The sequence below is a fragment of the Thermobia domestica genome, chromosome 2 (genome assembly GCF_964235325.1).
Source record: "Thermobia domestica chromosome 2, izTheDome1.hap1.1, whole genome shotgun sequence".
Lineage (NCBI taxonomy): Eukaryota > Metazoa > Arthropoda > Insecta > Zygentoma > Lepismatidae > Thermobia > Thermobia domestica.
In genome coordinates, this window is record NC_137455.1 from 99,090,028 (window position 1) to 99,113,332 (window position 23,305).

The 23,305-nt window shown below is 36.6% G+C and overlaps 1 protein-coding gene across 1 annotated transcript in view; it reads left to right on the forward strand.

Annotated features, from left to right (window-relative positions):
• Rgk2 (Rad, Gem/Kir family member 2) overlaps positions 1-23,305 on the forward strand; it is a 651,964-nt gene that overhangs the window by 399,925 nt on the left and 228,734 nt on the right. Inside the window, exon 3 of the mRNA XM_081744253.1 lies at positions 904-1,109. Within this exon, the coding sequence (XP_081600379.1) occupies positions 904-1,109 (206 nt within the window). The remainder of the gene's footprint in view (positions 1-903; positions 1,110-23,305) is intronic.

Below are 23,305 nucleotides of genomic sequence, written 5' to 3' on the forward strand. Positions count from 1 at the left end.
GAAGTATCACTGTTAAGAGTATTGTCACTTTTAGAAGTATGTCTGTCACTGTTAGGAGTATGTGTGTCACTGTTAGCAGTATTTGTGTAATTGTTAAGAGTGTGTGTCACTGTTAGGTGTATTTGTGTTAATGTTAGGAGTATTTATGTCATTGTTAGGAGTATGTGTGTCACTGTAATAAGTATATGTGTCACTGTTAGGAGTATGTGTGTCACTGTTAGGAGGAGGCAAATTACAATAGTTACGATCTGCTACTTAAGAGTGTATTTGTTGCATATACAGTAGCCCTACATAATTAAATAATCAACCTGGTCCGACAGAAAACAAAAGAGTCCATCTGTTTTTGGAAACGAACTATGCTTTTTAGCGTTCTAAAATTGTTCTAATCTATTTTCTTGAAAAGAACACATTAGAATTTACCCGAAAGATGTAATTCTCCTTCGGCTCAATTGCACCTATCTATTGATGTATTTCATCTTTGTAGAACGTTATAGTTAAATACAAATTAAAGTGCAATGTTTTGTTCTTAATTTTGGGCGATGTTTCATTAATCGTACTGTGTACTTTCCTTTATTATTATTATTATTATTATTATTATTATTATTATTATTATTATTATTATTATTATTATTATTATTATTATGAGATTTTAATATTTTACTTTGTTGACTACAAAGCGGTATCTGATTTCTGAGTAAAACCGCCAATCTCTACTTGAGACCTCAAGCTGACCACTTGCTGCTTTAACCACCATTAATGAAAGAGCGCCTTTTTTATTTCCTTTTTATGGCAGGAGATGGGAGGGAGACGAGTCTATACAAACAACTAATGAGTTAGCTGGCCTTTTTCTCTCTTTTTTCCTTCCCTTAATCTCGCTCTTTTTCTTTGTCTCTCTCTCTGTAGGCACAGCAACCTAAGTGGAGTGAGTCCCGGGGAACGATCTCCGTTTGAAGGTTCCTGCTGCGGTAGTAGCTATGTAAGTTCAGAAAACAGCGTCGAGGTTAGCAAATATCGTGTGGTACTTCTTGGAGAGGCCGGCGTTGGAAAATCGGCGCTCGTGTCGCAGTTCATGACGTCAGAGTACATGAATACATACGACGTATCATTAGGTAAGTACATAATTTTTTATATTTCATATCAATTGTAGTTTTTAAATATCAAATAATAGATATTACCATATTTTGATAAACGTGTTTAAAATGATGAAAAGAGCAATACTTTCATCAAACAATTAACAAGAGTATTATCAAACCACTTTAATTAGATGTAAAGCAGATAGAATAACATTAAAGAATAAAGAATGAATTTCATATGTATTATACAAATATTTCATTATTTTTCATTTTATGCACAAGATTCACAATCAAATGCACAAGATTAATGCACTCGGGAAAGAAAATTCCTAGCACCAGATCATGCGATTATAAATAAGAATCAGGCTCTTAATTATCATTGACGTTACTTTTTTCAGTTTTTACCTGTCAGTAGTTTCTTTTTATGTTATTTATTGGATGTATTATAAACAAATGACAATAAATTATGCATTATAAACAAATGACAATAAATTCATTATGAAGTTCAAAAATTCCAATTTACCTTGAACCTCAAATATAGTTAATTCCGTTATCTTATCTGAGTATTGCTTTATACTGCGATATATATATATATATATATATATATATATATATATATATATATATATATATATATATATATATATATATATATATATATATATATATATATATATATATATATGAATTTTTGCTGTACAGTTAGACAACCATGAAACGTGAGGCATCAACTACTCAAACATGGGACTCAAAGCTATCTCAACTGATGAATAATTTTAGCATTTCGGTGGGGAAAAAAAGATTCGTGTATAAGTTTTGAGTCGGCACGATATGAAACGAGGGATAAAATTTGTTAATCGGACACCGTTTCTGATCAAATTTCCATTTTGTATATAAATAGTCATAACTTAAGGCTAAAATAGGTAGTTTTATGTATCAAGTAGGGTTTGTGTTATTCGGGTGTCAGGTTTTCAGAACTGGCGCCTAGATCACAAGGAAGTTTTTTTTCGAGTCTTGGTTATTAGTTAGTCAGTTCGTTCGGAATTTAACGCCTCTTTTAGGACTGGATTGTATGAGATGTGAACCTACAGTTTAACGTAGAATACAGACCACAATTGAACTCCTGTGCAAAACTCGCGAGTGCTAACCATAGACATTTATGTATAATGTTGCTGAGAATGAGATTAATGCCAGTTTTGAGATGTTTCTCCATCTAATGCTGTATATAAGATTTTTGCCACCCCCTACGCACTGGGCCGGCCATATTGTTGGTATTTAGTCATATATAAACAAAAACAATATAAAAATGACAAAATTAGAAAAAAACATTATAGTTTTAGGGTCTTTTTAGGGAAATTTTCTTAAATATCTCTAAAATATTTTTCCTTTGTACACAGAAATGTTTCGTTCATTACATAAACTGAAAGCCTTCACTCTTGCAAATCGATCGAGGTATAACTTGTTCCAGTGCTGCACTGACAGTCTGATCTATGGTCATAAAGAGATATAATCGATGTCTGTAAATATACAGGGGTGATAAAGGAATAAGGGCCCCAGGACCCAGTTGTTGCACTTACATGTTGACCAACAATTATTTTTTATTCTAATTACCCTGAGGAAATTACTAATATAGTGGCAAAAGTTCCCCAATGGGGAGTTATTACCCCCTTGGCCCACGGTCTATAACACCTGCAAACAGTGAACAATTTCACTTTTGATGTAGACAACCCAAATATCCTTGCTGTACTGCAGGTTGCCTATCGTTCAGACAGTTGTAACAAGGAATATTTCTACTTATCTCTTTCCAGCCTTAGAAAAAAGTAGATATAAACAAACCTACCTGGCTATCAGTGGGTCGATGACCAGGATTGGTTGTTGGTCTCACTGCACGAGTATCCTACTGCAATATACTCCCTATTAAAATAATAACTTGAAATAAAGACATCTGAATTTATCCTGCATTTTGTGATAATAAACGCAATATATATATTTAACACTTTGAGTGCGGAGGCAGTAAGCACTGTCCTTTTCCCGCTCGCGGCAGGATTTTGGCAGTTTTCGAATTAACATACAGAAGCGATAAATGATTTAATATATAACATTTTGTTAAAATAATAATGTATAGTTCTTCGTTGAACAATAAGCGTGGTCTTGTTTCGATATATTTGATATTGGCATATTTGCGATATTTTTGAAAGAAACTAATTTTTGTTTGAAAAAAAATATAGACCTCAATTTAAATGATGTAAAGATACAAACTGAGTACAATAGCATTATTTGTACAGACAAAATACATGTCACGAATAGTAGAATGTTATATGATGCATGGGAGAATAGTATTCGCTACTCTTTCACCAAAGGCAAAACATAGGGTGCACCAAAAGTATTGTCAAAATTTGTCGGTATTTTGTAGATATCCGCAGTTATAAATCATATCTGCTTTTTGTGTGAAATAAACGGAAACATTCCGGAACACGAAGACAAACATTGCAATCTGGGCAATAATACCTGATTTCCTTTTTTACTCTGTGTCCCTTTGCTTTTCCTTTTGCAGTGCCTACTACGCATCTTTGTCTTGTCAGCCGTGTGGACTTTGCTGACGGTAACTTTTCTGCAAAGTGCCGTTCAACCAGCCGGCCAATTTTCGTGCTGCTAGTATTTTGCATTGCTGTCGCACTTGTTGATTCCATTGACTGTGAGCATGACCTACGAATAAAACGCGAAACATGTATTTTTTGTGATTCAAGTATGTTGTGCACAAGTACAGCATTGACCACTGCCATCAAAATCATGTGTATAACAAGCAGCCTACACCATTTCATGCTTTTTGTATTTGAGAACAATATATAATTTTTGATGTGAGAGGTCAATTCCATTTTTGTTGGGATTATAATCCAGTACCGATGCTGATTTCTCTGTTTATATTTCTTTTTTATTTGTTACAAACCCGACGTCAGATGTGTGCCTTGTGGATAACATCGATACGTTACGTTTATCCTTCTACTTCAACACTAGAATATTTCCTTGTCTTCTGTATATTTGCTCAGTTTACTTCAATTTGGCGACCTATACTTCATTCGGTGTACCCATTCATTGTTTCATAAGTGTTCCCAACAAATCCTCTTTGCATAGTTTCCAAAGTTTCTGCAAATGATACACCGGTATAGAACCTGTCTGTATATACAGTACACGAATATAAGCATCAAAACCGAGTGCGGAGCATAATTTATTTCCAGCCACGTTTCGTGCAACTTTACTGCCATCTTCTGGTAAAAACCTGAAAAACAAGCCCCCAAAACCACATCCTTATAACGAAATTCATTTCCATACAGATTTGGGAGCCATACATAACACAATACTTTGGTCCACATAAATACGGACGTCGCGTCCCTAGAAGGATCACGCAGTCCGTATATATACGGACTTACGAAACTTCGTGTCCAAAGTGTTAACAACAATATGTAGCTTTATTTCAACCTCAACCGTATTTGGATATATAGTATTTACTGTGCATGCGTATGGTTCGCGCGCCGACCCCGCTCATTTGAAGTTGAAGAATGCAGAGTTTCATTGCGACGATGAGTGGCAATAATCCATTTTCGTTTCATGTTATATATATATTAATAAAAAAGAGGTAACAGGAACAGAGGCAATCTTGAATATATAACGATTTAAGAAAATACATATTTCCAACATAGCAGTAGTCAGTGTCAGTGCGTTAATTATTTATCAACCAACCGTAGCCTTATACTTTGGAAATTATACGATGACAGTAAGCTAGTAGACGATCTTGCTGTTCACGTCTCTCGCTGCTGAAGCACGTATGAGCCGCGGAGTAATAAATTTCGCTTTGTTTACGTCTACTTTGTTCTAAGGCTGATTTTTGTTGAATTAGCTGATTTTTTAACCGACTAGAATTATTTTTAAAACTAAGATAAAAGTGGACCATCTATCTTGATATAAGGCATACCCAACTGAAAGTGGGACTGAGGTTGGAGCGCCGTTATACAAAGTGATAGAACTTTGCGATTTCCCTGGTAGATGGCAGTGTATATCAGGAGAAATTTGACATACAGTGGATAGGGTCTGTGTGCTGTTGACTGCAACAGAAGCGAGATAACCGGTAACGAGCGTGCCATGCATTCCTCCAAACAGGCTCAGCGTGCAGTAATCGGAAGGGAAGTTCTCCAGCACCCTCCTTACAGTCCTGATCTGTCGCCCTGCGATTTTCATGTGTCGGGCCACTGAAAAAGCACTGAAGGGATGCCGGTTCACGGACAACGTGAAGGTGCGAGAAACAGTTGAAGAATGGTTCTGCACGAAACTCACGACATTCTTCGCTGACGGTATACATCGTCTCCTGGACCAATGAGACGTATGTCTCAACCACCTAGGTGATTATGTATAGACATATCTTGTTCCCTATGTAACACTTTTCAATTTATAATATACTTATGCATTAAAACAATAAATATTTGCTTAAATGTATCAGTCTCACTTTCATTTAGGCATGCCATATACTTTTAAACTTACAGAGAAAAACCTTCAAATTTTGTACCAATTGTTAGAAAATGACATCGCGTAAATGTTTGAATGACCCTGCTGTTTTCTGTTATGTGTGTGGCAATTAAACTGTGCTCAAACAGAGACTCCCTATTGCAAGTTTCATAAAGAAAGTGTACACGGCTTATTTTGGTATCAAATTAGGCGATCAAGATAAATCGTGGGCACCTCATAGTGTGTGCAGAATATGTGTAGAGACACTGAGATCCTGGGCAAAATTTGTAAAAAGAAAGGAATGCAGTTCTGAATATCTATGGTATGGAGGGAGCCTCGAAACCATCATGATGACTGTTATTTCTGTGCAATAAATGTTAAAGGATACAATGCAAAGAACAAGAAGGGTGTTCTGTATTCGGATAACATAGCTTCAGCAATTCGACCCGTTCCTCATGATAAAAATCTACCGATTCCCAATCCACCAGCCTCTATGGATGTTTTATCATAATCTAGTAGTAGTGAAGCAGATGTTCCATGCGAGGATGATAGCAACTATCCTAGCACGATTCCGCAGCCGTTTACACAATCAGAACTTAATTATCCTGTTCGAAATTTAAATCTACCAAAGGAAAGTGCAGAAGTTCTTGGGTCTTTCGTTCGTAAAAGCTTTTGGCCAGCGCGACACATTGCTCATGGTATAGACACCGAGAGAGAGAATTTCTTCCTTATTTCTCTGAAGAAGACGGGTTAGTGTTCTGCAACAACATCTGAGCTGTTGTGGGCGCATTGGGTGCTTCTTATGACGCATCCGATTGAAGACTCTTTATAGATGCTTCGAAATCCAGCCTAAAAGAAGTTCTTCTGCATAATGGAAACAAACTTGGATCAATTCCTGTAGCACACTCTGTTACATGAAAAGAAACGTACAATACCTTGAAATTAATACTCTCTAAGTTAAAATACGAAGAACAATGTTGGTCTATTTGCGGGGACTTGAAAGTTGTAGGTCTTCTAATAGGAATGCAGGCAGGATATACAAAATACCCATATTTTTTATGTGAATGGGATAGCAGGGCCAGAGACAAGCACTGGAATGTGAGAGAGTTGCCTCAGCGCTGTGATTTGTCTGCAGGTAAGAAGAGTGTATTGTACACACCACTAATTGATCACAATAAAATGCTACTTCCACCACTTCATCTGAAACTGGGACTTATGGGGCAATTTTTGAAAGCTGTGGACAAGAATGGGCAGTGTTTTCAATATATAGCTAAAACGTTTCCATCACTGAGTGCAGCAAAACTTTCGGAAGGTATTTTTACAGGGCCACAAATTAGAAAGCTGTTAGTAGATGACACATTTGAAAATTCAATGACCGAATTGGAAAAGAACGCCTGGTTAAGTTTCAAAAATGTTGTAGGTAACTTTCTCGGAAACAAGAAACACCCTGACTATGTAACAATTTAGAAGATATGTTGACCCATTTTCGCGCACTTGGGTGCAACATGAACCTCAAGATACATTTTCTACATTCTCATCCCGACTTTTTTCCTGCCAATCTTGGTAAGGTCAGCGAAGAGCAAGGGGGAAGATTTGACAAAGATATTTCTGAAATGGAGATTAGATAACAGAGCAGATGGAATATCACAATGTTGGCAGACTATTGTTGGATAATGAAGAGGGATCGTGACACTTACGACAGAAGTTGTAGGGAAACAAGAGGTGTGCATTTAAAAAGGAATAAGTGGCTTCTCGATGAACTTGAAAACCAGCACAAGTAAGTGTATTCAACATTATACCGTAGGAAATAAGGTTTATGATAGTATTATGTGTGTATAGCATTGTTTAGTGTAACCAGAGCAACTAGTTTATTTGTTTAAATTGTTTTATTGAATTGTTCTGCAGTATTATTCGTGCCTTCCGAAATTATATAATACTATATATGTATATTGAAATGAGGGTAGTGTTCGAAATAAAGATTGCAAATTGTAAGAAAACCTGATATGATAAGCATAAATGGATGTCACTTCTGTAATCAGCGCCCCAAAACCATTTAGGATCACCTATGAGCTTGTAAACAACCGAAAAATGCTGAGCAAATTACATCTATTCTTGCCAGATGAGAATTAAAGTCAATAGATATTAACATTAGCACTACCTATTACCGTAACAATCGATGTAACTTTGAGGGATTTGAAGAGCAATGTTAATGGTAGCAAGTTAATATGCGATGTTCCTACATAGTGAAATTTTTGATTCCCTACAACGGCTGAAGAATGCCTGCCTCATGGGCGGCACTTTTGGAACACCCGATATATATCTATATCTACCTATCTGTAACACTGTCATCTGTTGAGGAGGAGTTTCGTAGTCCAACTTCAAAGAGTTTAATAAGATCCTGATAAAATTTGGAACCTGGGGAAAAGTATATTCCCTGGAATCAAATAAAATAAATGAGTTCGTGGCGGATCCAGGGGGACGATCGGGCCAGTCACCCCTTCCCCCCCAGAACAGGAAAGTTTTTTATTTTATGTATAAATTAAACCCATCCCAGAGTTTGGAAATCTTAAAAGTAGCTCTAAGTAGCAGTATTACAACCCCCCCCCCAGAAGTCCGTCCTGGGTCCGCCCCTAAACGGGTTACTGAATTAAACTTCCTTGTTCCAATTCCTTAAACGAAATGATGTGCTGAAGTTATTAATGAAGAAAACTACCCCTTGTAGATTTAATCATACGAAAAAAGACTTATGTCATATTAGGATTATTAATAAAATATATGTAAACAAAATAAGATAATCGAAGAATACTTATTCACAATACTGTCCAAAAACACTCATCCCAAGGGTAAAATAACCGTTGTGGATATTTTAATAAGTTATTTAAGCAACATTATAGGAATATTAATGAAATATTTATTTATGAAATGTGAATAAAATCGCCTGTCATTTTTGAGAAAATCGTCCGAGAGACTCTACCGAAGAATAAATTACTCGCCGATTTTTCAGCATAAATGAATTATACTGTATTGTCAAGTTATTAATGAAATATTATGTTTCTCTATGTTTATAAAATACATAGAGAAAAATCCGTTCTCCGGACAGCGGTATATTGTACAAATATACGGTATCCTCTTGCTTACTGTAGAAATCAGTACGGAGCATATGTTATCCGTATGCTACATAGGCACTGCCCTTAGATGTTACATCATGCCGTTGCAGGATGTCTGACATCTAACAGTTTTCCTTATATCATATGCATATACTAATGTTACCTTCGTCAGCTATATGTTATGTACGTCCATTTATATGTGAGATCCTGACCGCCTACATTGTTTCATACGGAAAGTATGTATAGATGGAACACTTATACGGAAAGTATTATGAAACATGCGTTTTCAGTTATACGTCTGTTGTACGTTAAGTCCAAAAACTACAGGAATTACAAATGTAACCTATCTTTTTAAGTACGCCACCTATATTTTTTTCTCAGTGTATGAAAAAAATAGCATGAGTCTTTTTGAGAAAATCATCCAAAAAACACCAAGAATAATCTAACCCTCGTACATTTTTGCAGAGCAAATGAATTATACCATATTACCGTATTATTAATGAAATATTTGTTTATGAAGTATAAACCTAATTGCCTGATTTGTTTTTGAGAAATTTATCCGAAAAAAACTCACCCCAAAAATAAATTACCCCCGCAGATTTTTTTAAAAAAGGATGAATAAGTTATGAGACATTGTCAGGTTACTAATGAAGTATTTATTTATGAAATATGAACAAGTTCGCTTGAGTTGTTTTTGAAAAAAATCATGCAAAAAGAAAACTCACCTCCAAGAATAAACTACTCCTTCCCGATTATTTTTTCTCGAGAAATGCCATACCGCATGATAATAGGGGTTGATTTTGAAAGCTGATTTATGAAATATTAACAAAATTGTTAGAGCCTTTTTTGAGCAAGTCATAATTTTTAAGCTTTACCCTTAGGGAGAAATAGTGCTCCCAACGGGTCGGGTCGGGTCGAAGACCGACCCGATCCTACCCGTGACCCGAATTGACTGACCCGACCCGACTGACCCGAACCGTGATCCGACCTGATTGATCTGACCCAACAACCCGACCCGAGCTGACCCGGTTGACCCGACCCAACAACCCGACCCGAGCTGACCCGGCCTGAGTAGCCTGACCCGACAACCCGACCCGTAACCCGACCCGAGCTGACCCGATCCGAGTCGGGTCGGGTCAACCAGATCCGTTTGAGACCACTATGGTCACGACAATGTGTGAACGCCAAAATGCACTCCCATTGGGAATTAAACCCGGACCACGTGTACCGAAGTCTTACACGTTAACCACTAGCTAGATCAAGCGGGGGATTTGTATATGCATCTTAATGAATATTTGGCACTTTTGAGGTTTGGTTATTTCTTTTGAGGTTTGGTAACTGATACCAATGTCCGACGTAGGAGAAATTTACTTTTTTTTTCTTGCTTTAGTTCTATGTGACGAAATTTTTCTTCAAGGTCAGTGTTCTCACCTGCTTGGATGGCAGGGGGTCTTCTCGGAAGGCAGTAGCAAGAGTCTCTTGGCGGAGACAAAAGGAAATCGTTTAACTACAATGATAAGGGTTCAGGAGACAGGAGAACACCTGTGATTTTTTCCAACCCTTCAACTTTCATTCCAAAATAGGTTCTTATGATTCCGGGACCCGTGCCACTTAGATTTTTCTTTCTCGGTAATTAAAACGTATTTTACAGTATATATAGTTGTACGTAAGAAGATACATAATATGATTTTTGTAATTTAAAATTTAAAAATACCGTATGATATTTAATTATAAAGTACTAATTTTATTTCATCACTTTCACCTCAACAAATTAAATTCAAACAATTCGCTGCCTGGGTCTTGGTCATCAATACTGCGTCTTATTCTTTGTCTTGCAGTCAAGTCTTGGTCCTGCATTTCGTAGTATTAGTGCGCTTTCATGCTACACAAGAGCCAAGAATGCTCGCCTCATCGGTACAAATGAAGACCAAGTGTGATTTTGATTATGGTCTTTCATATTATTCGGAAAGCAAGAAAATACGCTCATCGCTACTTGGTGATCACCAAAACAAGGCCAAGAGCAAGATTACTATGGAATTCGTCTTGCATATCCAATCTTTATCTTGTTCTTGTATCGATGTCCTTGGGCTTGGTGAAATAAAATGAAATATTCAGTTTAAGGTCCCTCGATTCTGCACCGAGGCTAAGAGATACGGTGACCATGAGAAATGAATGAAATGGTGGAATGAAGAAAGTGGGAGGAAACAGGAGAACCCCGAGAAAACCCACTACACGGCGTTTCTCCACCACAAAGCCTACTTAGCACAAGCTGGGATCGAACCATGGACACCATGCACCACATATGAATTCTCTACCACTGAGCCGCCGCAGCACTGCTTGGGCTTGGTAGTCGATATCCAATCTTTCTTTTGGCCTTGCTTAAACAACTTCTAGTTTTGTTCTAAATCCAGACTCTATATTGGCGTAGATATTAATATTACAGTCGATTGGTAAAACCAACCTTCCACATTTAAAAATTAAAGTACACACAAGTACAAAAATAAGCATTTACCATAAAAACACTAGCTGCAAGTGTTCAAAATAGATTTATGGTTTCTATGAAATCAATTGAAAATTGCTATTTTTAATTAGGCAGCTAGTGAAAAACAGCAGCTTTCGACTCCAGCCGAGTTTAAGCTCAACCTAAACTCAGTTGACCAAAGTGAACTGACCCGACTGACCCTAACCGACAACCCGACTGACCCGGCCCGATAACCTGACCCGAGCAAACCCGAATAACCAGACCAGAGCTGACCCGACCCGACAACCCGACCCGAGCTGACCCGACTGACCCGCCCCGACACTCCGACCCGAGCTGACCCAACTGACCCGACAACCCGACCCGAGTTGACCTGACCCGACCCGTTTGAGAGCACTAGGGAGAAAGTACCCTTATAAAAATCGGGCTTCCAATGTTAGAAAAGCAAGAGCAGTTGGAAGGAGTAGCTAGTAGCAGTAGGAAGAAAATTTGTGAAGTCCCTCTGAAGGATCACATAAAAACTTTGTTTAAAATTTGATAGAGATACGTTAAACGGTATGACTTCTAGGTGTATGTAAATAAGGACGAACGGATTTACAGACGGACAGATGTCGAAAAATCTATTTTTTGGTATCTATGAGCGATAAAACCGTTGAAATCTTGAATTCGATCTTTTTCACACTCACCAAACTGTTTTGTCTCCTTTCGTCGTCCGAAAGTTAAAAAAAAAAAAGAATTATCCATATCGGTACCTCTATGTTAAAGTTAAGCTTGAACATAGAATGAAATCGGTTAATTACAATATTAATACAATCTGCCCTTGAAGAGTTTCATAGTCAAGCTTTGAAGATTATTATTGGATCGTTATGAACTTTACATGGGACCACAAGAAAAGAATACTCTTTCAAACATAAAAGAATGTATCAAAATCGGTGTACCTTTGTCGCGGTTTTGAGTGAATATACAAAAACTTAATGAAGAATACAGTCAGCCAATTGATGAGTTTCATGGTCTAGCTCCGACGGTTTTTATTAAGGCCTTATGAAATTTATATGAAACTACAAGGAAAGAATACTCTATCAAAGAGAAAATAATAATCAAAATCAGTGCACTTATATCGAAGTTATGCGTAACGCCTAGGGGATATATATATATATATATATATATATATATATATATATATATATATATATATATATATATATATATGTAGATAGATAGATAGATAGATAGATAGATAGATAGATAACTAACTCTATGGCCTATGCAACAAGGAGGTTCAATGCCGCGTTCACAGAAGTTCTCCACTGATTTCTATCCTTAGCTAACTTTGTCCAGTTTCTACTTTGTATTCCTATTTCTGCGAGATCTATCTTAATATTGTCCTTCCATCTACGCCTAGGTCTTCCTAATGGTCGTTTTCAGATTCTTCTTCCAGTCAAGACTTTGAAAGCGTTTCTACTTTCTTCCATCCTGGCTACATGACCTGCTCATCTAATCCTCCTAGACTTGATGACACTAACAATGTTTGGCAAACCGTATAAAGTATGTAGTTCCTAATTATGAAGTTTCCCACCATTCCCCATTCCCGTTCCTCTTGGGTCCGAATATTCGTTTCAGGATCTCGTTCTCAAACACTTTGAGTCTATGTTGTTCCCTCAGAGTAAGTGACCATGTTTCGCAACCATACAGAAGAACAGGCATCTATTGATAATAGTCGTGCCTTTGCACTCACCTTAAAACAAACGTACCAATCGTTATTACTTGGTAACGTAGACACAAATAGAGAAAACGAATTCCTTTACTTTGTGATCTTTCGCGCCCACAAAAGAACTGGTAATAATCCAATTCTCATTAACACTGGTTTTCTTCTTTGCTTGCCTCTCTAACTGAGATAGACAGACAGAAAAAGTTGGAATGGGAGATGGGAAGATGATGATGGATATTAAACAAACAAGAGAGTAAGGAAAATGTGAAAGGGCATGATTGAAGATAATGTTTGATGATCCCTAATTCATTTGGTAGTCACTCGACAATGTCAACAACTTCAGAACTCATAATAACAAGCAACGGAGCGCAAACTATATATATATACGTGTGTGTGTGTGTGTGTGTGTGTGTGTGTGTGTGTGTGTGTGTGTGTTACTCCAGACATACAAAACCCGTACATAAGCAGGGCACGACACTTTCATCTCCAGTCCCAGTCCCTCAGGTATTCAATGGTATGTAGTACTCAACAAACAAATAAATGAATATCCATTGATATATATAAAGCATATTGAATATATACAAATAGGAGCTTATATCTAGAGTTATCAAAGTAGCCACTGGTGTGAATATAAAACTGTTTAACAGTACAAAGGCAATAGGAATAGGGGAGGAAAAACGATAAGGCATAAGGTGGTACTATTTCTTTTATTATTATTTTCCCAACGAATGTATACTGAAATATGTGTTTCTGTTCTTGACCTGGAAGACCAAAGAGATCAATATAAACTGTAAACATTAAAATTATCTATGTTTTGATGACGATATCTTTGTTTGCAAACAACATTACACAGATCTGAAAGAGATTATAAAAGTTCTTAATTAAGAGAACGAGAAAATTTAAGTTGAAAACGAATATGAAAGTGAAGAAAGGAAATTGAACATACAGAATTGGTAGAATTAAATGCCTTCCTCTTTTCAGCAAAACAAAAAAATTAATAGGCATATTGAACTGAGGTACTAAGAAGCAAAATACATCTCAAAAGGAAGATGAATGATATAAAAACTATAGATAGATCACTCATAGATGTAGGGTAAAGATTGATAATATCATGATATAAGTTATTTTATATTACTATCTACTATTCACTTTCATTCCATTCCACGTCGCACCAGAGCTCTCCCGAGGGCGGAAGGTGGTAAAATCTAATAAAATTTCAATTTTTTCAGTTGTTATCATTAAAGAACAAATCCACCATAACTTTCGGTTTCAATATGTATCAACAGAACTAAAACGATAACAGATACATAGAGAGAACAAGTTTTCTGAACTCAATTCAACGTCCCAAGAATACGTTCTGTAACCTTCTTTAAAGCTCTTTGAAAACCGCAGACCGTATCATGAAGCATTTCTGGTTTTAACGTTGATCGCCATAGAGCAAAATGAAAATAGGTACGGAGGAGCGAGTTTCTGCAATTTGTTAAGCATTCATAGGATATAGATGTTACATCTTCACTCTTATCTTTCTACTAAAACCGGAAGCGGCAGAAATCTACTAACACTTTCGGTTTCAATTAATTTTCGTAATACCAAAATTGTAAGAGGTAGGAAGAAAGTTTTTTTTTTTTTTTTTTTTTTGAATCGATTCAGCGTTTTAAGAAAAGGCTCCATCGTGACCTTTAGCCCTCCATACCAGCGTTTGTCAAACTTTTTCATTCATGAAACCCTTTCATATCCAAAATAAAAAGTAAGAACCCACGAAAACAGTATTAAAGTATTCGACAATTTTAAATAGTAATCCGATTTGTTATTCACTATCATTGAACAGAAAAACACTTTTTCTTTTTAGATTTGGTAGTATTGTGTAAATTAGCATCACTCTATTATACGAGACTTGGAACTTTAATAGTGGCAACACTGCTGTGGAGACACTATGCAATGAAATGTACTAGTGGCGCTGATAGCACACGTTGTTGACATACCTACCTAACCTCCGAGCAAATAGACTCGCCCGTCCACGTCACCGGCAGGCGCACAAGCGAGGGAACTGTGATCCTTTGTCTGTGCAGTCACTTGTGAGCGAGCGGTCTAACGTAAAGATGTCACTATGTTTTCCAAACAGAAACAATGGAGTTCGATCAAGATTCAATGTGCCAGAGGTGGTACAGCACGACAGTGTCATCAAGGGCTTCAAGAGGCGTGTGGGGAATCGGCATTGCCGTACTGAACAATGGCACGGTGGGCAAAATCTTTCAACGAAGGTCGGCAAACTGTGGCAGACATGCATCGGGCAGGTCGTCCTAGCGTCTCTGAAGAAGAAGTGCAAGCTTTTGCCGCGTTAGTGGACAGTGATCGGCGCCTGATGATTTGTGATCAGTAGGTCCTCTCTCATACAGCCTCGTTGCTGAAATGGATGTTAAACTCAAAATCAACTCAACTGAACAGCATGGAAGAATAAACAATTGCTTAGGAGTGTTGTGAAGCAGCAGAGGTGTTAAGTATGACATCTAGTGGTAACAAGTGGAGGCCGACCGAACACGGTTAAGTGGTAGTGTTTAGGTGAGTGTGTACATACGGTCAAAAGATACCCCTTCGTCGAATGAAGCAGTCGTTCCAGCACGTTTCGACCTTTGATCACGGACGAATAGCAGGGTATCTGGAACGTTTTTCTTTAACCATGACATTAGAACCCTACTGAACAAAATTCAATTACAGTATAGCACACATGAAATTGCTGGTTCGACGAAGGCATAACGCAGCTACACGGGAATTCCAACGACCGTACTATACCACGACCCGTGAGGAGAGACAGCTTGTGCGTGTGGCTCAGACAGATAGTACAATCACATCCAACACACTGGCGCAAGTACTGGAGGTTATTCCACAGCTCCCAGTGTTTCCACGAATAGGTATATCTCGTCTCGTAGAATTGTGTGTATTTTCACAGCATCCATTGTTCCTTTTTCCGCTGACTGGCCAGAATAGATATAGGAAACTACATTGGTGTTTTGAATGTAACGCATGGAGAGGTGAATAGCAAGACACTCTCTTTCAGAATAATCTTGCGTCTGTCTGCAGAATCATGGTAGTCACATCCTTATCTGGTAGTCACATCCAGAAGGTTACACATTCTGTTTAATAGCATTCTTGTTCTTTAAAATAAATGTGAATTAAAGGTCTTTATGGACTATTTTCATTGCATTTGCTGCGAATGTATTATATTTAATATTCTATGGATTACGATTGAAAATATTGACAATGTGGAGTTTTTCAGGGTTTTATTTTTAAAAATGTCTGGAGTATTATTTGGAGAATACAAAGATAGTTACAAAATCTATTTAAAAGAATTTACAGTGGCCACATCAGTAAAGATTAGAAACATAAAGTGCCTAATAAACGCTAAATAGTGTGCAATTGAAACTAATGTGAACGTAAAAATATAAAAATTATAATATCGTTTGGAGAACATGACATAAATTCCCAACTAAATTAAACTATGCAATCGATAAATCAAATAACAATCCCGATAATTATCAGCGTTGATTGTACACTAACCTGAATATAAAACATTAAATTAGAATATTGTTTGGAGAATTCAACGGAAGTTACGAATAGTTTAAAATAATTGACAATGATTACTAGCCCAGTCAATAAAGGTTTTTGCAAGGAAAAAATTTGGGTAAAGCTGATTTTCTCCCAAGTGATAGACCACTATGAGGGGAACATTTTCCCAAAAGTCCCCGCCCCTCCCCCTGGAGCTTTCCCCACCACGCCCCCTCAAAGTTAAAAAATTGGCGTTTTAGAAAAAAGGCCATATCTTCAAAACTAATGGACATATTGACATGCTTCTTTTTTTCTCGTAATCTGTAAAATGTGCTCTACAATTTCGTATTCCTTAAAGTTTTTCATAAACCTAATGGTTTCTTGGCAATTTTAACCTAAAGAGTAAAAAATGAAAAAAATCGCCCGCGCCATTTTGTTTTTCCTCTTATATTTCCTTAATGAGTTGTGATATGGAAAAATGTTTCAAATAAATCTTAAAGAGCATAAAATTATCTTTCCAACGGTGTATATATTGTGAGGGTTACTCTTAAAATTAGCCATGTAGCGAGGTAAGTTTGAAGACGAGCGGCCTCAAATTTTCGCCTCAAATATCAGTCACTATGTTTCATTTCGAAAGAAAAAATAATAATAACAAAGCTTTTTTAAAAAATAATAAACCACTGCATTGTTAGAAAAGCATTTTTGTTTAGTCCTGCCTCCCCTGTGAAGCTTTAACCCTTACTCGATCCCCATTACCATTCCGAATTTAAAAATAAGCGTTTTTGACAAAAGGTATTATCTCCAAAACTATTCAACACACTGATAATTTTCACATTCTGTTTTATTCTTAAAAAGTGATAAAATTATTTTATTTTATTTTCTATTTTTTTTATAAATCTAATAATTTCTAGATAAACAAATAAACTATAAAAATTTGAAATATTTTGTTTGCTCTTCCTTTCCCTATTTTTTGCCTTGGATACCCTCAGTCAATTAGCGTATGAAATTATATCTATAACATTTTTTATTATGTTTACATCTTAATTTTGAACATGTCCGCTATGCTTACTGCAGTATTTTCAACTTAATCTTCCGTAGCTATACAGTATACTATTTAATTTTCGGATGATGATTCTACAAGTTCTTCCTCGGAATAGAAATGTGAATTTAGGCAAGACAGCCCATACAATGCTCACACATTGCAGAGCAATCTATTTTAGTTATTTTACATTTACAGTATTGCCTACATCCTTGCTTACACGAACATGATATTATGTACAGAAGCTCGTCTGGTGCAAATGGCTTGGATGTGGGAATAGGTTTCAATGTCTTTTTGGAGCGTCCGTTTTCTTTAATTCTATCCTCCAACCCCATTCTGTGTCAGGAAGTTTATTTCCTAACCATTTCTGTACTTGCAAAAATACTCTGAGCGAATGTTCATTACACGCTTCAGAAGTTGGAGGTAGTTTGGCCAGGTCAAAGTTAGATCTTAGTGAACTTTCCTTTGTGAAAGACAAAAATCTGTGGTATCGGGCTTCATTCAAATTTGAGTATTTTCCCAAATCATACAAAGCCAAAACTATTTTTTCACCTGTAGATAATATTTCTCCTTTAGATTTTGAGATATCCAAAAACACTCTGGCCCAGTTTTGAAATTCCGGTGATTTGAGCATATCTATTACTTTTAATTTGCCCATACCATAAAAACACGATGTCGTGTCACATCCTGTAAACGCATGACAGAACAAAAGTAGTTGCCGGCAATCTCCAAACTTTTCAATCAATGTTTCGATCCTGAAGTACCTTGTGTTCGGAGTCACACCACCTTTCTCTTTACAGAAGTAAACAGAAGCACTTTCTTTCTCAGGAGACAAAGCAGTAAGTAAGACTACCAGGTCAGTATCAGATCCTACAACAATAACTTTTGAAGCAGTTTTCAACTTGAATGGCCGTCATTACAATGTCAACATCTGCGTCTTCCTCTGCTGTAATTACAGTCAATCCCCATTTCACGAGTTCAGACCCCAGAGCAAACGATAATCTCTTCTTATTGTTTCTATTACCTAAGAACTCGTCTTTTCCCGTGGCACAGACTGTGTTTTGACAAAAAATTATATCTTGTGAAGATTTTTTCGCCGCTCTCCTGTTTTGTTCTTCATTTTTCGTGGTAGGCTCACTAGGGTAACCATCAAAAACAACGATAGATTTTTGACCATATTTATTAAGAACATGTGTACAATAATTCTCTAAGACAGCTCCAAAGGTTCAATTTTTTGGCCATGGCAGATGGTGAAGAAGAAACCCTCCGTCTACAATATATGTTGCATCCTTTACATCTAGTTCTTCGATGATTCCTTCTTCAAAAACTTTCATGAAGGATGATTTTGTACCTTTTCGAAGAGAAACTTCGTCAAACAGAGCTGGTGGGCGCACTGCCAATTCATATTCTAAATATGTCTTTAATTTGCTGGCGCTATTACAGGCACACAATATCCGATTAAAAAGCTGTTGAGAATTGATATTGACCTCTTTTGATCTTACTCTTGCTGACTTCTGTGCTGCCTGTGTCTTCACCTTTTCTGTGCAGTTTGAGTTCTTGGAAATTTTTACCTTTAATTTTGTTCATGGTAGACAAACCGACATCGTATGCTTGATCATAGTTTATTGAATCATCACAAACAAACCCAGTGGCCAAAGAGACCAGTTCACCAGACAACTTTGTAAAAGGATTGTGTTCTTGTAACCAAGCTGTAAACTTCTGTAAGTCTGACAAGTCTTTCTTCTTTCTGGATTCTCGTAGTTACACGTGCTGTTCCGAAAAAATCTTCTACAGCCTCATGGACTTTCAGAAAGAATGGTGTTCCCAGTACCCATTTTGAAAGAGTATTGTCAGTAATGCCACGGCCATGTGTCAGTCCTCCAACAGATTTCATGGGTCGCATCAAATTTTGTTCTATGCACATATCAGACTACGTTCCTTACCAGTACTTACCTTTCCGCCTAATAGTGAAGAATCCTTTCTCCTTAAAAAGAACTAGTTCTTGATTTGTGAGTTTTGATTCAAGTTTGCACATCTCTTGTGCATACAAGTGGGCGGATTTAGCATAGGGGAGATGTCCGGCAGTATGAAAATATGTATTGAATTGTTGTATTCATATGTAAATCCCAGTTTCCTGATATTTCTGCAAAGATAAACAGCATTATAAGGTCAATGCACCTAAGGAGATTAACCCACAGCTTAATTGTTCTGCTTAAAGTTCTAATTTCCTTCAAGAAATCGTTAAATTTGCTCAAAGCTTCTTTAACAGCTGGTTCTTCTAGAACATCTTGTTCATTAAAACTCTTTACAAGAAGATCTTTAGAAATATTTTCCAAATATGCAAGAGAGCCATTTATTTCAGGAAAACTGATCTTCATCACTTTAACAATCGCACAAGCAGTAAGGCTATATGCTCGGACAGCTCTTGCGTATGCGTGATCATTCAAATGTGGTTCACAGTCAGTTTACGGTAAACTGTAGCCCATAGGTCTTCCAAACCACTCCCCTCCATTATCTTTCCAATAGCACCCATAAAAGACATTAATAGATGGAATCCTCCTAGCCTCAGAATAATTTTTGACACTTCACTGTTGGGATTTGCTGACGCTACAATTTCAGCCGCCTTTAAAAACAATGGTTGATCGAACGTAACAATACAGGCACGGCGTTGCTTCTGACATTGTTCTGCAGCATAACTGAGAGCAGAGAAAATTGTTGATGGATTGCTAGGATCCATGTTTATAAAGGGAATTCCTAATATATATGTATCCTCACAATCTTCTCTTCTACTCATTACGGAGGTCATGAATCCATTCCACCCAGGCTGCATATCTGCGCCTGCAATCCACAAAACATTGATTGGAAATATTGGGTGTACCGTTCGACATTCAATTCCTCTGGTAACTTTCAAGTCATTAAAATCTTCCACAAAAATATTGGAGAGCCCACTACGGTGACTTTTTTTTTGGCATACGAAAGAATACGAATAGTTTCAGGATTAAATGTTCCCAACGGAGTTCGCTTCACCTCCACTTCTGTTTTAACACATTTACTTAGTGTTATGCATTTTATCCCTCCATGATATTTGAGGCGAAAATTTGAGGCCGCTCGTCTTCAAACTTATCTTGCTACATGGCTAATTTTAAGAGTAACCCTCACAATATATACACCGTTGGAAAGATAATTTTATGCTCTTTAAGATTTATTTGAAACATTTTTCCATATCACAACTCACTAAGGAAATATAAGAGGAAAAACAAAATGGCGCGGGCGATTTTTTCATTTTTTACTCTTTAGGTTAAAATTGCCAAGAAACCATTAGGTTTATGAAAAACTTTAAGGAATACGAAATTGTAGAGCACATTTCACAGATTACGAGAAAAAAAGAAGCATGTCAATATGTCCATTAGTTTTGAAGATATGGCCTTTTTTCTAGAACGCCAATTTTTTAACTTTGAGGGGGCGTGGGGGGAGAAGCTCCAGGGGGAGGGGCGGGGACTTTTGGGAAAATGTTCCCCTCATAGTGGTCTATCACTTGAGAGAAAATCAGCTTTACCCAAATTTTTTCCGAACTTTGATGTTTTTTGACCTTCATTGACTGGGCTATACATCAACAGCACAGATCAGAGAGGACAAAGCATCTAGTAAATGTTAAAATAATGTGTATTAGAAACTAATGTGAATATAAAATATAAGAAATGCAAAAAAAATTACAGCGTCACTAAGAGAGACATCGGTAGATTATATTATAAACAAATGAATATCTTTCTTGCTATGTCGAATGCTTTTCTGTTGAAACGCTTCCATAGCAACGAATATCAATATCTGGAAAACCACCTGTGGAGCTTCTTCGTCTAGCTTCTTGATTCTCTTTTTATCTTTTCTTTATTTATGTTTGTTCCTATAAGCGAACTTCTTTCTCCAGGTTTCATCCGCATTTTCTCATAACCTCTGAATGAAAAGGGGCAGAATTTTCTCTCTTCGTTCTAAGAATAAAAAAATAAATAAATAAATACAAGATGTAGATATGTTTTCATATAAAACCTCTTCCGGGAAACAGTGATCGACGGGAAAGACGAACTATGTGGGAATAATGGGCAACACAAACGTCTCAAATAAAATGAAATCATCTCGTTCAATCTTGCTTTTCATACTTTTGTTCTTTAATTTGTTTTTGGTTGCTCTTTCAGTAAATCTTTTGTTTCCTTTTTTTATTGAAGCCTGTTCTGTTCAATAAAGGCAACTGCCATTCAAGTCTAGGCAAAACACGTGTAGAACAGTGGCGACGCTAGAAGAGGTAAAGGAGGTGTGTGGCATCTTCTGACTCCAGGCATGTTGTAATTCAAGTAAAGTAATAAAACTATTATTTTCGGTATACAAAAAATACCTGCCCATCCAAAATGTAACTATTCCTCCATTTATCTCGACCCAGATAAATTAAAACTGGAGTCGCCACTGTTCAGAAACACCAATCACAGAAACCTCCGTTAATGCACAGCCTCTGAATAAGAGGCAACTCTATAGTATGAACAGATCATATGCTTTCGTAACAGACCATTTAAATTTACATTATCAGTATTTGCCAGCAATTTTGTAAGTCCTTATTTCGTTACTCTTACTTAGTGATGTGAGGTGGAAAATTTTCCGCCACATTTTTCCGGAAAATTTTCCGTTCTAAAAGAAATATCAGTAATCAAGTAACAATTCCTAAGTAATCATAAAATTGATTGAATTCGTGTATAGAAATGTTAAAAAGTGAAAAATCGTTTAAAGAATCTGAAAATTTTCATGGCTCAGACAATTTTCAGTACTATGTAGGAACAAGCGAAACAATTTTTCGTGAAACGAAATATTTTCTCTCTTCTATGGAAAAATTGAAGTTCTATTTATGACTCGGAAAATTTTCAACATTTTGAAGGAAAAAGTAAAACAACTTTTTGTGAATCGGAAAGTTTTATTGCTCTGTAGAAACAAGTGAAAGGAATATTCATAGATCGGAAAATTTTCATTACGATGCAGAAACAAGTCAAAGAAACTTTTCAAAAGCCGGACAATTTTGGAAATTATGTATAGTGATGTTAGGTATAAAATTTTCCACTATATTTAACTGCACATTGAGCAACAAAATTGAATTCCTTTAGAGGAAAGTTAGTCAGCAACAAATTATAATTTTCCAATTAGCTTTCGGGAACCGGAAAATTTTCTAATATATCAATATAAGAAGTTCGGAAGTAAAAATTTGCACAGTGTTTCTCTCTCTCTCTATCTCCCTCTGAGAGCTCCTTCGTTGCTAAGCGGTTAGCATACGCACCTTTGGCATAGGAGACCTGGCTTCGATTCCCGGCGGGAGCTCATGTAGTTCGGATTCCACGTTAATCAGTTGGTCCCGTCTCATAGCCTCGCTGCTGAAAGGGACGTTAAACTCAAAATCAACTCAATTCAACTCTCTCTCTCTCTCTCTCTCTCTGTCTGTGTGTGTGTGTCTGTATGTGTATATATGTAAAGTGCCGAGAACATACATCAAGTTTGTAGAGTACAAATATCCAATTCTATTATTTAAAATTTAAATTTATTAAAAGTGATGAATATTTTCCGATTCACAAAAACATACTTCACTTATTCGTACATCGTTATTTAGCCGTAAAATTTATTGGTAATAAATATTGTCTTTAAAAAGTTTCATGAAGTAAAAAGCTAACGATTCTTCATTTCTTCAAAAATGTTTCAAAAACTTCAATGCGTTCTTCCCTCAGAATCCACATTTGATATCACAAAATTATATTTCGTCAGTTTAATACACGTAAGACGAAGTTTTCACTTAGCTTTACTACTTTTCTAGATTTACATATTGCAACATTT